General features: G+C 36.1%; 1 protein-coding gene and 1 pseudogene across 1 annotated transcript; one reads left to right on the top strand and one right to left on the bottom strand.

Annotated features, from left to right (window-relative positions):
- Positions 3086 to 10860, top strand: LOC109211821 (protein DETOXIFICATION 45, chloroplastic-like). Its single transcript, XM_019375408.1, has 15 exons — positions 3086 to 3322; positions 3513 to 3794; positions 4166 to 4308; positions 4842 to 4985; positions 5421 to 5545; positions 5705 to 5840; positions 6485 to 6581; positions 6657 to 6757; positions 7279 to 7442; positions 7948 to 8019; positions 8211 to 8327; positions 8410 to 8505; positions 8585 to 8706; positions 9196 to 9250; positions 10371 to 10860. The coding sequence occupies exons 2-15, from the start codon at positions 3535 to 3537 to the stop codon at positions 10383 to 10385; spliced, it is 1647 nt and encodes a 548-aa protein (XP_019230953.1). The 5' UTR covers positions 3086 to 3322; positions 3513 to 3534; the 3' UTR covers positions 10386 to 10860.
- Positions 10999 to 14289, bottom strand: LOC109211830 (annotated as a pseudogene).

Genomic DNA, 14806 nt, shown 5'->3' with positions numbered 1-14806 from the left:
GAGCCAAACCTCGAAATATAACAAGTTGTCAGTGAATCCGCATTAGCGGACAAACAGTCGCATCTGTGACACCGCTTATATGTTACAAACCTCGCATCTGCGAGTATTCCTCAATAGGCCACCTATCACATCTGCGACAAACCAGCCGCATCTGCGGCTCCGCATGTGCAGCTCTTCAAGCGAGAAGCGCAAATCCTCAGTCTGGACAAGTTCCGTAGGTGTGCACCTCCAACCATAGGTGCAACTTCACATCTGCGGCCAATCCTCCGCAGATTCGACACGCCAAACCAGCAACCCATGCAAACTCAAAAATGATCCGATATTAATCTGAAACATACCAAAGCCCTTCGGGACCCTGTACGAACATACCAATAAGTCCCAAAATATAACACAGACCTACTCAAGGCTTCAAATCCCATAAAATAACATCAAAACCATGAATCACATCTCAATTCAATCTTAACAAACTATTTCAAATTCTCAAATTCCAAACTTACGCCAAGCACATCTAAATAACTCGTAATCACCTCAAATTTTGCACAGAAGTTTTAAATAATATAACGAACCTATTCCAACTCCTAGAATAACAATCCAAACCCGATAACATCGAAGTCAACTCCTGGTCAAATCCATGAGCTTTCCAAACCTTCAAATTGTCAATATTCGCCAAATAGAGCCAAAATATTCTAAAAATATCCAAATACGAATCTGGGCATACGCCTAATTCCAAAATTACCAAATGAACCTATTGGAACCATCAAAACTCCGATCCGAGGTCAAATACACAAAAGCCAAACTTGGTCAACTCTTCCAACTTAAAGCTTCCAAATTAAGAATCATTCTTCCAAATCAATCTCGAACCACTCGAAAACCAAAATCGACCATACATGCAAGTCATAATACATCATATGAAGCTACTCAAGACCTCAAACCATCAAACGGCATATAAATTCTCAAAGCGACTGGTCAGGTCGTTACACTTAGGAACATACTTAGACATGCTTTGAATTACATTTTACAAGAATAAATAACATAGACATCCTTAACTACTAAGAGTAGAACCATTTATGGAATAACATTACGTTTATGTTTCATTACTTGGATCATACCAAAAGAAAGAATGATTAGCCTTAACATACTTGGTCTTAACTCACTGGCTCAAGAGCTCAACTCATATATGCTTCACAACCTATGCAATAACAAGAATGATACTATCGTCAACCATAAGAACAATTATCCTAATCTCATAACGGAAGGTAACCTATCTAAAAACGAAATGGATAGCATTTTCCCTGATCTTATCATTCCCTCAAGCCTACCATAGGCAAGGTAATACAGCAACACAACCAGCAACTCCTTTAACAAGTTTTACAACCCAAACATCGATACAACGAGCGGCAAGCTCGGCTACGATTATCAAACATACTTCTTTTATATTTTCATATCAATGACAACAACAACAATATGCTCAAGTTACTCCAATAATTTCCAGCCACTTTAAACAACTAAACCAACTCAACAAATCCACATAACACAACATGCGACTCAAATACACCATTCGTCCATTACTTCCATCGTAAAATGACTAAGTATAACTACAACATCAACATGTATACATACATAGAGAGGAAGAGAGGTTTTACCTTGTAATACTTTCATATAATCATAACTATAACTCAGCACCACCTTCAACAACTATACATACCAAGAACAATGTCAAGATGTCATACAATATACTCAACAAGTTGCTTTCATCATCTGCTCTTCAATTTACAACATATAACAACTAACATAATTAAATCATCCAAAATGTCCAGCACACAAACAACCACATTCATATAGTTTCCAGCCTTATATCCATCATAAAAACAACATTAGACAACCCAACACATCTCAAGAACATCACGAATAACTTTCGAGTGCTATCTTGCAACATCTCAACCAAACAACCTAGCTGGGGCTTAGATATGATCAAACTCATATAGGAGAAGAGGAGCTTACCTTTAAACAACAAGAAAAACTCCAAGATCATCTCTCCTTAAACTTGAAAGAACTCACAACTCATCAACAACATTATATAAGTGATCTCCACCACTTCTACAACACTCTTAATGAAGAACTTAGGTGGTTTGGCCTTGGATTTGTGTATGAACCTTTAGGATGTGCTTAGAGAGAGTTTAGAAGTGCCTGGAGGTCTGGTTTTAGTCAAAATGAGACTTGGAGACGAAGGCCACCACTCTGTATAACAGGATAAGCTTCCACCGACTTTGTGGGTCCCAATGGGAGCTGCTTGTGCAGTCTCACAAAAGCACGAATGTCTCTCTACTCCGACGTCGTATCGACGAACGGTTTAATGCATTGGAAACTAAACTCGTAGATCTTTAATTTGGTGGGTGGATCATCCTATAACACCAAGTACATTGAGATAAAAGTTCAGTAACATTAAACCCAAATTTTCAATATTATGAACGTAACTTGCGACAACTTTTGCCGTCTTTTGTTTCACAATTCGCTTGACTTTAAAACTTAATATACGACTATTATATGATTCAAATACCTCATAATATGATCTTCTTTGTATGTTAAGAACTCCTAGTCTTAACCCAAAGATACTGATTATAACATTTTCAACTTGCCGACTTTTTTCTTCGACTCATTCAACTTCTAACCCTCTTAGTACTTGCTGATCATGATCTTAGACATTTGTCCCCTCTAAGGTAACATGATTAACTTTGTATAATCTCAAGAATAATCTCATTTCCGAGCTTATGTCAATTGACTTACGATGTACTTAACGTGTGAAAATACGTGAGGTAACATTCCCAACACACACGTACCCAAAATTTAACATGGTATAGAGTTCGGATTAAAGTTTTAAATTGTCCATATGTTGCTAATGTTAAGTATCACTCATATCTATAATTTCATGATACTAATAAGAACACTATTCACTCCTCCTCCACCCCCACCCACCCACCCACCCACACACACAAAAGATAAAATATGGCACAGAGTTAGGAGTAAAGTTTTAATTGATTGAAGAACAAAAAATTATTAAAATTAGCTGACATAAGCCTCTTTTAACACATTTGGGCGCGAGTGAATTGAAGAGACTCCACCTACCTCTTTTCTTTTCATTTCCTCCACAACTTCACCAAACCATGATATGCAATCAGTATAATATTATTATTGCTGCTATATAAGCACGTTTACCTATACAATTAACAGCAAAGATACTCCCCGCCATTCAAGAATCCATTAATCCAAGAATGTGTTCACCTTATTAGATTCTGCTGATGCTCTTTTCAGATTGACCTTTCAGGTACTTTTCCTTTTGGATATTTTCCCTTTTACAGTATCAAATTTATCAGGGTTTCTTTGTATTTTTCCCTCTTCATTCTTGGTTTTGCTTTTATTGAAATCTTGAACTTTCACATATGAAGTTACAGAAGAAGTGATAATGAAGCTGGATTTTGGAGTAAAAGTTTAACTTGGTGTTTGAATTTTTGCAGAATTTGTTGTTGCTGAGCTAAAATGGCAGCTCTTAAGCTCTCAGGTGCAGTAAAGATTGGAACTAGTAGTAGGGAATGTGCAAGAAGAAGCTTAAAGAAAGTTTTTCTAGTTAAAACTTCAACAAGGAATAATTATGTTGGATCAAGATTTGTGAAGAGGTCGAGATTGGACAATGTTGTTAAGAATTGTGGGTTAGTGAATGATGAACATTCTGTAGATTCTTCTAATCTTGAAGAAAAATTTGGCTCAACTAGAGACCAACTCTTAACTGCAGGAGCAATGTAAGATTTCCATCTTAGCTCTTTTTTCTTTTACCTCTTTTTTCTTTCAGTTAGTTTAATTTTGTGACAAAAGATAATTTTGTGGCTCTACTATTACAACCTTAGAGGTAAAGTTTAGTGATCATACGTGAAATTAACAAAGGCTAGGATGTAAAGATTGAAAAGCCTCCATGTTAATCTGTTTTTACAAACTTCTGTGTGGAAAACTCTTTTGTGCAAATTGGAGATGTTACACTTACATAGGGGAATCAAATAGTGTTCATCTTTTGGTATATCTTTGTTTGACTGTATAATTTATGCATTGGTTACCAGCACAAAAAGATATGTTTGTGTGAGAATGTGATGGGAAATTTCTAAGTTCTATGCCTCAGTGCATTGCCAGGAACTTCTACCGAACAATTCCCAACTCAGGATGTACAAACCGAGCTTATAATGCTTTCTTTGCCTGCTATTGCTGGTCAAGCAATTGAACCGCTGGCACAACTAATGGAGACAGCTTATATTGGACGAATGGGTTAGTTATTGTCCAATCTTCCATTTTGTTTATGCTTCTGCCCCCATTTACTGCATTATATTGCTAGTATTATCCTGTTATTTCTCTCCTTTGAGAATGGTTTCTTTGTTTGTTGCTAAATGCACTCATTAATTGATCTCACTTGAGATAATATGTCACGCAATGCTGGTTACTGCTTTGGTTGAGCTTCCTAACTTATTCTGAGAAATAAATTTAAGACAGTAAAACTTCAGTCTTCCTGTTGATTTTGTTCTGTGAACTTCGAAATTCAGTGCATTCTTTCAAGAAATTGCTTTGTTGAATTCTTTACAGAGAAACGAGAGTTCCACAAGGTTCTTGCTTGGATTTTGAGGATTTTACTGAATGGTCCTTCAAACTTTTTGCCATTTACTTTTTTGGTTGGCGCATGCATCATTTTCCTAACTCAATCTTTGTATTATTTTTTTCATTGTTGCAGTATTTCTATAGATAAATGTTTATTGGAGATAGTGGACTCCACTTCATACCTGACTAGCTCTTTGCTTTGATTAAAGGTGCATTGGAGTTGGCATCAGCTGGCATTTCTGTATCAATCTTTAACATAATATCGAAGGTGTTCAACATCCCTCTCCTGAGTGTGGCAACATCATTCGTGGCAGAAGACATCTCCAAGTATGCTGATGAGGATTCAGCTGCTGGTAAATTTGCATAGGTGCTAAAGGGGGATCTCCTTATAAGCATGTCACTTGTTAATTACACATATTCACAGTCACACATTTATCTATATATCTATACAGATGGTAAATAATTACTCCCTCCGTTCCAACTTATGTTAACCTTTTTCACTTTTCGAGAGTCAATTTGACTAATCTTTGAAGCTAAATTGGATTAAATTAACTCAATATTTTAAAGTTAAAATTTGGACATTCAAAAACTATACGAAAAATACTATAAGTTGCAATTCTTTTCACGTCAATATGATGTAAAAATGCATTTCAAAATGTTGGTCAAAGTTTACATAGTTTGAATCTAGAAAAGCGAAAAGGTTCATATAAACTGGAATGGAGGGAGTAATAGATTAACATTATTTAATTAGCACTGCCTCTGAAACAGCAAAGTGTTTCCTGAAACAGCTGAAAGAAAGGCACTTCCATCTGTCTCCACTGCCTTAGTTTTATCTGCTGGAATTGGTTTGATTGAAGCCGCAGCAATGTATCTGGGCACTGGACCCTTTCTCAGCATCATGGGTTTATCAACGGTAAACAATCCTCACTGAAATGCATTTGAATAGGTTGATGTGTTGTTTAAATGCTATTATATTTTAAGCTTGTGTACTTGCCCATCACAGACCGGCATATATGCTTGCTGATTGAAATTTGATTATGATAACTAGATTATTTTGAACCTTTATCAACAGGATTCAACCATGCGTATTCCAGCAGAGCATTTTCTTAAACTTAGAGCGCTTGGTGCTCCAGCTGTAGTGCTTTATCTGGCTGTGCAAGGCATCTTTCGTGGTTTTAAGGACACAAGAACCCCTGTAATATGTTTAGGCAAGTCTTCTAAACTATTGGTAGAATATTCAAGAGAAGAGTTTTACAATTTAGGTGTTAACCTGTTTGGTTTATACAAAATACAACTCCCTGGCCCAACTCAACCAACTTTTTCTTTTTCATTTAATGCCTTTGTGTACGTTGCATTACTGCTAACATTCATCTTGAGGAAGTTGCTGTCTGCTTCATTGCATGCCTTCAAATAGCAGTTTGCAATCAGTAGATGAATGTGTGTACTAAATTTTCGGGATTGTAGATATGTTACTGTACAATATATCTCCACATCTAAGTAGAGCACCTACTTTGCTTTTATTCTATGTAATGACATGTTGAGCGTCAAGTCATGTACTAATCAATCATAGAAAAACATTGTAACAGAAAATTTATATTGAGCTATATCTGAAAAGAAATAGCTCTTGGCAAAGTAGTATTTACCTTTTGGTTTGTAGTGTCACTAAATATTAGACGAAGAAACTTCCTCAGAATATTTCTCCACGTGAAAGAAGCTAAGCTGTCTCTTGCTCTGTTAGTTGAGCATACATTTTATTTTATTTTATTGAAGATATGAATAACTAGGCATTCTATCAATATCCTTTAATTTTTTTCTCTAACTTTAACTGGTGGAGAATGTGTGGATATTGCAGGGTTAGGGAATCTGTCAGCTGTATTCTTCTTTCCCATCTTCATGTATATTTTTCAACTGGGCATCACTGGTGCAGCCATTTCTACCGTCTTATCTCAGTATGTTCCTGGGAAGTTCTACTTTGTTTTTCCATAACAACGTCTGGAAAATAAATTAATGACTTTAAATTGCAGATACATTGTGGCCATTTTGATGTTATGGCATCTTAATAAAAAGACTGTATTGCTGCTGCCAAGCATTAAGAACTTGCAACTTGGTGGCTATTTAAAATCTGGTATGTGATTTTTGTTGAGCTAATTAATCCCTTGTACGAGTTTTTCTATCAAATTGTCCAAGCTGTTGTGTATGACTTACTATGTTGGTGCATGATAATCAAGAAAAAACAAGACATTCATTCAACTGCTGCTCCCAGTACCTTAGGTTAGCTTAAACAAGTCTGTTCTCAGAAAATTTCAGACTTCAGATTATAGTTACAGTCGTCGCCGTAAGAGTTGTAAAACAATTACTTGAGTTAGAAGCTTAGTTACTAAAGAGGAATGATGCTTTCATGTAAGTTTCACTGTAGTTGAAACTTCTGGAAATTCTAGGAAGAAACAAAAAATTAATCAAAAAGCTTCATAACATGATCTAATTCTTTCTACTTTGAAGTTGAATTTCTAGTATTAGCTGTTCTGATGATTAATTCATCAAAAATGATGTTCCTGTAAGTAAGCTAGTCCGTTTATTATTGGAGAGTCTGAATCTCTCGTGTTAGTATCTGTGGGGAGTAAGTTTCGAACTTTCATGTGGCATTAGGTGGTTTTCTTCTTGGGAGAACTCTAGCTGCTGTTCTTACAGTAACTTTGAGCACATCAATGGCGGCTCGATTAGGAGCAATACCCATGGCGGCCCATCAGATATGCTTGCAAGTATGGTTGTCTGCCTCGCTATTGGCAGATGCCCAAGCTGCATCTGGTCAGGTAAGCATTTTTTTACCCTCTCTTTATTCATCTGTTTCCATTATGAATGAGTTTGCAATTACATTTGCATGCTGATGATGGAAACAATGATAACTGAATTTATGAGCTAATAAACCTGCATGGAACATTTTCAGTAATTCCGATTTGGATGTTAAAGCTTTCTTTGGAACACTTTAGGTCTTTGTCATAAAAACAAAGACACTGGACAAGTCAGTAGTGCTCAGCAGACTTCAGTTGAATTTATGAGCTAATAAACCTGCTTTTTATTTCGATAAGTAAACCATTTTGTTTAATTTCATTTTGTTGAAATCGCACCTAAATCTGTTTACACTGCGAAGTCCAATCTTGTATTTCTATTTAACATTTTGCTTTGTTCACTGTGGTTCTAATCCTGTACGAGATATTCTGCAAAACATCAAAGCATGACAAGTATATGTCCTCATTGAAGAAATCTTTATGACTTTTACTGTATGACAAACATAGATTTTCGTTTTTCATTTTGCAGGCTCTCATTGCAAGTTCTTTTGCAAGACGGGACTACAGCCGAGTTAAATTGATCACACATGTAGCTTTAAAGGTTAGATAGACTTTTTTTGCATCTTATAGCTCTCCTAGATGGAAAAAAAGTCGAGACATCCTTAGCTGTTTCCTGTTTTCTTCTCTCTCTCTCTCTCTCTCTCTCTCTCTCTCTCTCTCTCTCTCTCCTTATTATCTTCTTTTTCTTTAATCTCTTTTAAGTTTTTAACAAAGTGCACTTGGCATTTTCAGACTGGATTAGCTACTGGGGTTTTGTTAGCCATTATTTTGGGTCTGTCCTTTCCTTCTTTTGCGAAGTGCTTCACAAACGACTCTCAAGTTCTAGATATCGTTAGATCTGGTTTACTGGTATGCTTTATCTATTCTGCACTTAGTTTATGTGTTCCTTTCATTGCATCTTCCTCAGCATTTTGTGTCCAATTTCTTACAGTTTGTCAGTGCCAGTCAACCCCTTAATGCTCTAGCCTATATCTTTGATGGGCTCCACTATGGTGTTTCAGATTTCCCATTTGCAGCTATCTCCATGGTAAGCAACCTCTATAAAAATGGTACAATAATTAAAAGAAAATACGAACTTTGTACTGACGTTTCCTCACAATTTGTAGATGATCGTGGGTGCACTCTCTTCAGTGTTTCTGCTTTATGCTACTCCTATAATTGGTCTTCCAGGAGTTTGGTCGGGTTTGACTATTTTCATGGGATTGCGCTCTGTGGCTGGTTTCATGAGGTAATTTAACTACCAAATAAACTACTATATGTAGACTAGGAACTTACAATCTCGAACCTAGACCTGTTTGATTATTCTCGACTTCTTGGCATTTAGAAGCCTTCTAAAATGTCAAATTCCCCGTAAATCTGGTGAACTCGTTCCCCAGCATCTTTTCGGATCTCTATTCCCACATTTATATGCATCTCTTTTACAAAAGAAATGAAGGCCAACGTTTTCTTTTTAGTTACTTTTCAAATCTACAATTTTCTTTGGGTGTTTTAGGGTGGGGGTGGGGGGGAGGGTTGACTGGTTGAATCTACAACACGTTGACAAGAGCATCATTTTTTCTAAAATATAAATAAGAGCCATAGTCAAGGGCCTTTTGGTTTAACAATATGTTCTGTGGAAATTGAATATGTTGTTAGATTCTACATTCTGAAGTACCTTCCATCCAGGACCATTGCTTCACTCTGTTTGCATAATTCTTAATTCATGTTTCTATTTTAGATTATCAGCGAAGAATGGTCCATGGTGGTTCTTACAGGACTCACAAGAAAATGAGGTCAGTTGACTTTAACTTTCAATATGGTTCACTAGTCAGGTCACAACATGCACTAATGTTGATGTATTGGCTTCTCTTTAAAATTTTAACTTCTAGATGGAATGTCATGAATGCTGGAATCTGTATAACACATGCAACCCACATCCACCTCTTTCCACCCCTACTTACCACCACAGCCCCAAAAAAATGAAATTGAAATTGTAACTAGATTCTGGCAATTGAAGAAGGATCTCGGATACTTGGCAAAATATGAACCGCTTTAATACTTGTATTGCTGCATTAGGGGCCGAGGGAGAAGAAAGGGGGTTTAATTATAGGAGTCGAGCCATGACCTAAAGCATTATTTCAACCCCCTTTGTCACACTCTGGTAGCCTTCATTATTATGTTAATGGAATTCAACAATCGATATATATACATAAAAGAGATTTTCACCTATACACAGTTTAATTTTCTGACAAAGGGTATCAATTAATCACCTTTAGGCCAATGTGGCTCCATTACTGGCTTGCCCCTCTATGCAGCAGTAAGAAGAAAAATCCTACTGCTTGCAAGCGTACCTATTAGGGTCGTTTGGTTGTGAAGAAGTTATACCGGATTATGGTGATGGGATTATAATATGAAGATCAGGTAATGACAGGACTATTTAGTGAATATACTTTTATTGATAGATGTTTGTTTCATTGGACTGAAAATGGGAGATACGGGATATAATATAAACATGTGTTTTGTTTCAAACTAGATAAGTTGGGACTAATCTTGGATTTTTAAAGGACTTTGTTAGAAGAGCTTTGGAGAAGGGAATCATTCATTTTGGTGTTTTATCCAAGGTTTGTTATGATGTTGGTACAAAAATAATACCATAATTGTGGTATAAATAATCCTTGAATTGCTAATCACAAAATGGAAAATTCAACCAAACGCGGGATAAAATAATCCCGCATTTATCCCAAAATTGTTAACTTATCCCACAAACCAAACGACCCCTTACTGAATTGCCCTTACCTTATGCAAATTTGGAATTATTTGTACTTTCGCCTTCCATTTACGCCAAATTTATGCCGTCTTTTCATGTGCATCTTTTGTCATGAGTTCCACTTTCTTATGTTCCTTCATTTCTAGGTTGCAATATCATAGGAACGTGTTGAGATTAAAGGCTGCATGATTTTCAAATGAAGTTAAAGCTTAAGGCAATGGAGCTACTATTGAACAACATACCCAACATAGATCAGCTGTGGTGTAAAATTTTGCAACTTTAGCTACCTGGAGTAGAATCATCTGGTACTGTTCTACTCAAACCTTAGGACTTCATAGCCTCTATTTTTCTTACAACGTTTGTATCTTTTGAAGCCACAGATACCCTGTAAATTTCATTTGATAGATAAATGGAAGAAAAATCTTGGTCTGTTTCTAGTATGTGTAGATCAAATTGAACAGAAGACTTGAAGTTTAGCGAGAAAATGTAGAACAGAAAAATAAAATAAAACAAACTTCATGAGTGGATAATCTCATGTTCAATCTGCATAGCTAGAAAGTTTTTTCTTTCTGGATTTTATTTATATTCATTGACAGTGTAATCAAATTTTGTTTTTCAAGTTATTACTTCCATTAATTATGGTTGATTACCCGTAATTACTTTTTTAATGACATGATAGTCTAATTACGTTTACTCTATTAGTATAGTTAACCTGTATTATTGCAGTGTATCCCAATTTATGGTACAGATCATTTTTCTTGCTGGAACATAACATAAAGTAGAAATCAGTGTTATTACCAGCAATGTCCAGTATTGAACTTATTGGCATGAAAGAATGATCCACAGACTATTTAGCAGATGACTTCATAAAGTCAATCCCTGTCCTGCCGCTTCAATTCGTTCAGAATAGACTGCCCAAGGCTTTTGCTTTCTCCCTTAGGATAAATTTCTCTATCTTTCCAGTCGATGTTTTGGGGAGATCTTGAAATATTACTGTCCGGGGTGCCATGTAATGAGGCAAATTATCCCTGCAGAAGTTGATAATGTCTTTATCACTAACATTAAATCCCTCCTTCTAACTTCACAAATGCATAAGGTGTCTGTCCCCAGTGGTTATCTGGTCGTGCGACTACGGCTGCTTCAAACACTGCTGGATGTCTATACAGGGCTCTTTCCACCTCAACTGTGCTTATATTTTCTCCACCAGAGATTATGATGTCTTTTAACCGATCCTTAACGTCTATATAACCATCAGGATGTTTAACAGCAAGATCACCAGTATGAAACCATCCACCTCTAAAAGCTTCTTCTGTTGCTTTGACATCTTTCAGATAACCACTCATAACTGTATTCCCTCTAAACATAACTTCTCCCATTGTTACACCATCCGCGGGCACCTTCTCCATGGTGGCAGAATCTCTTACATCAACTTCCTCTAAACAAAGATGTTGCACTTCTTGTCTTGCTTTCAGTGTAAATCTTTCATCTGGAGGCAAAGAATCCCACTCAGGCTTCCACAAACAATATGTACCTGAAAGGTTAATTTCACGTATTATGACCGGATTTTATCAACTGCACAGTAAAATCACAAATTTGTTTTTGTCACGATAATGTAACTGAACTTTACCAATGACAACAATAAAGTCATAGAACTGTTTTTGTGACTTAACTTTTATAGTAGGTTAAGTTCAGTGATCATACATGAAATTGATCTTGTACCTGGACCATATGTCTCTGTTAGTCCATATAAGTGATTTACTCCAAATCCCAACTCCTCCATTCTGGAAAGGATTTGTGGAGGTGGTGGTGAACCCCCTGTCATAATCTTAACCTTGTGTGGAAGTGGCTTCTGGTCACGCGGCGATGAATTCACTATCATGTTCAAGACAGTAGGTGCCCCTCCCATATATGTCACCTTGTACAATGAAATATTTTCAAGTATTTCTTTTGCAGATACATGTCTTAGACAAACATTAGTGCCACCAAATGCAGCTAGAGCCCAAATGAGGCACCATCCATTGCAGTGAAATGTTGGGACAGTCCAAAGATAAATAGGTAATGAACTCATCATGAAGCAAAAATGTGGCAATAGAATTAAGATATGCACCTCTATGACTGTAAACAACTCATTTAGGTTTTGATGTTGTTCCAGAAGTATAGTTAATGCTAATAGGGTCAAATTCACTTATTGGCCACCTTATAGAAAAATCACTATGGCCACTTTTGAGGAGACTTTTCATATTCATAAGTGTTAGAGTTGTCAATATTGTCAGAGATTACAACAAGAAGAGGTGGTTGTGTTTTCTTGATAGCAAGAAAAGAAATTGCTCCTTGAGCAAGTTGGAGCAGCTGTTGATCCACAAATATACTTTTGCTTCTGAATGCATTAACAGTGTTGATATCATAGCTGAATCAAGTCGTGTGTTTAATGTACAAAGAACTGCTCCAGCCATTGGTACTGCAAAATGCAGCTCTTGCATTGCTGGTACATTAGGAGCTAGTGTTGCAACCTACAGAATGTCAAATACATAAAATTGAGGAACTAAATCATGTAAGTTATTGTGTCATTATTATTAAATTGGTGCAACAAGAAAGAAATTGATTAAACACCAAAAGAGTAAATATCAAGAGAGTTTAAGTTTTATGCACTGACTGTTTAAGAAATATTTACACAATTAGGTTACTTAAATGTAATTACAGGTAAATCTATTTAATAAGTAAGTATATGCACTAGTAACCTACAAATCATAGTAAATAACATGGTATAACTGATTAAGTTGTTTTTACACTAAGGGTGTGTTTGGTATAACGGAAAATGTTTTCCGTGGAAAATATTTTCTTGGAAAATAAGTAGTAATCCTATTCATTTTCCGGTGTTTGGTACGCAAATTACGGAAAATGACTTCTCAAGAGTATTCATAAATAATTTAGATATAATAAACATGAAGCCATAAACTTCCAAACCAACAACCTTCCGAACCCACATTTTTCATAAACTTTCGAAACCGCGGAATTCCTAACCCGTAAATTTTATAATTTCTAAACCCGTAAACTTCCAAACAAATAAACCTCCGAACTCATAACTTTGAAACTTGTAAAATTTTGAACCTTTAAACCGATAAATAAAAAAACTAAAACTGAAAATATATTAAAAAATCCTTTTGTCGGGGGGGGGGGGGGGGAGGGCAGGGGTGGGGTGGGGTGGGAAAAACGAAAAAAATAGAATTTGAAATTACAAAAGAAAAAAAAGTAAAAAAAGTTTTTGTGCGGGGCGAGGGGGGAGGACACAGTTGGGGGGTGGGGTGGGGTGGAGGGGTAGTAGGGTGGGTGTAACAGAAAAACTGAAATTTAAGTAAAAAAAAAAAAAAAACCGTTTTTGGAGAAAGGGGGTGGGGGTAGGTTGGTGAGAGTAGAGAAGGTTGAGAAGGAGTTTTGGAAAAACATTTTCCTCCAATTGGAGGAAAATAAGTTCATAAGGGAAAATGTTTTCCAAAACATTTAAACCAACCAAACATGGGAAAATTGAAAAACATTTTCAGGAAAATGTTTTCCTTCGTACCAAACGCACCCTAAGTGTATATAACTTAAAATCCAATTTGAAGTAAGTTTTTGCCAATGAGTTTCTTCCCAAATTTTTTGTTAAATAGCAAATTAATTAATGCATAATTTCTAGCCATGTAACACTGTTAACATCTCAAATGACAGAATTAAAATCATTTCTTAATGGGATATATCATGAACAAGTTGACATAAAATCTTACCACATCACCACGAGAAATCCCCAACTGAACCAAAGCAGAAGCAAGCTTTATACACCTAGCATAGGTCTCTTTCCAAGTGTACGTCACAGAGGAACCATAGATAAAAAAAAAAAAAAGATAATCTATCACTAAAAACATTAGCTGCTCTCTCCAAGAAACTTATGGGTGTCAATGGAACATAATTTGCATCACATTTGATCATACCCTCCACGGATGGCCATGGCTCAGAAACTTGATGATCATGATCCCCAGAAAGCCGGCACAACCTCTTAGACGTCTTCAATGTCTTAGGAAAAAATTCTGACTACGCCACTGCAAACCTGAGCTTGATTAGGACCATTAAAGAACCATTTTGAGTCCTTGAAAAAGTGACTCATGTTGAATAAGGATAGCATTTCCAAAAATATTGGAAAATAGTAAAAAATTATTTTTATTTTGATTTGCTAAAATAAACAAGTAAAAGAGAAAATATAATTTTAATATAGTGAACAAGTAAAAATTGGAGTACAAGTGTGAGAAGTCTTCCTTTTTTCGTGTCCAAATTGTGTCATATGAATTGCATATGTATTTGATATTTCCCTTTGTAGAACCAACAAATAAATTAGGAAACCGAGTAGTAGGCTCGAGGTTTTAACTGCGTACCGATAGCCTTTTGCTTGATATATTAACTGCGTACCGATAGCCTTTTGCTTGCTATATATCACGTGAAATAAGCTTCCTAGGGAGTAGGTTGGGCGAAAATTGTATCACAATTAAAATCATACGACATTATCAACCATCCATTTTAAGGTGTGATCTATATTATGAGTTCAGAGTTCGAC

Source organism: Nicotiana attenuata, chromosome 2 (genome assembly GCF_001879085.1).
Source record: "Nicotiana attenuata strain UT chromosome 2, NIATTr2, whole genome shotgun sequence".
Classification (NCBI taxonomy): domain Eukaryota; kingdom Viridiplantae; phylum Streptophyta; class Magnoliopsida; order Solanales; family Solanaceae; genus Nicotiana; species Nicotiana attenuata.
The sequence above is the reverse complement of the archived record's forward strand: the minus strand, read 5'-3'. Positions and strand labels throughout refer to the sequence as shown.

Excerpts from the sequence above, each read along its gene's own strand:
- LOC109211821 (XM_019375408.1), top strand. The coding sequence starts at position 3,535 with ATGGCAGCTCTTAAGCTCTCAGGTGCAGTAAAGATTGGAACTAGTAGT. Across the intron at positions 3,795-4,165 it reads CTCTTAACTGCAGGAGCAAT|TGCATTGCCAGGAACTTCTA; the intron begins GTAAGATTTCCA and ends TCTATGCCTCAG. Across the intron at positions 5,841-6,484 it reads AACCCCTGTAATATGTTTAG|GGTTAGGGAATCTGTCAGCT; the intron begins GCAAGTCTTCTA and ends TGGATATTGCAG.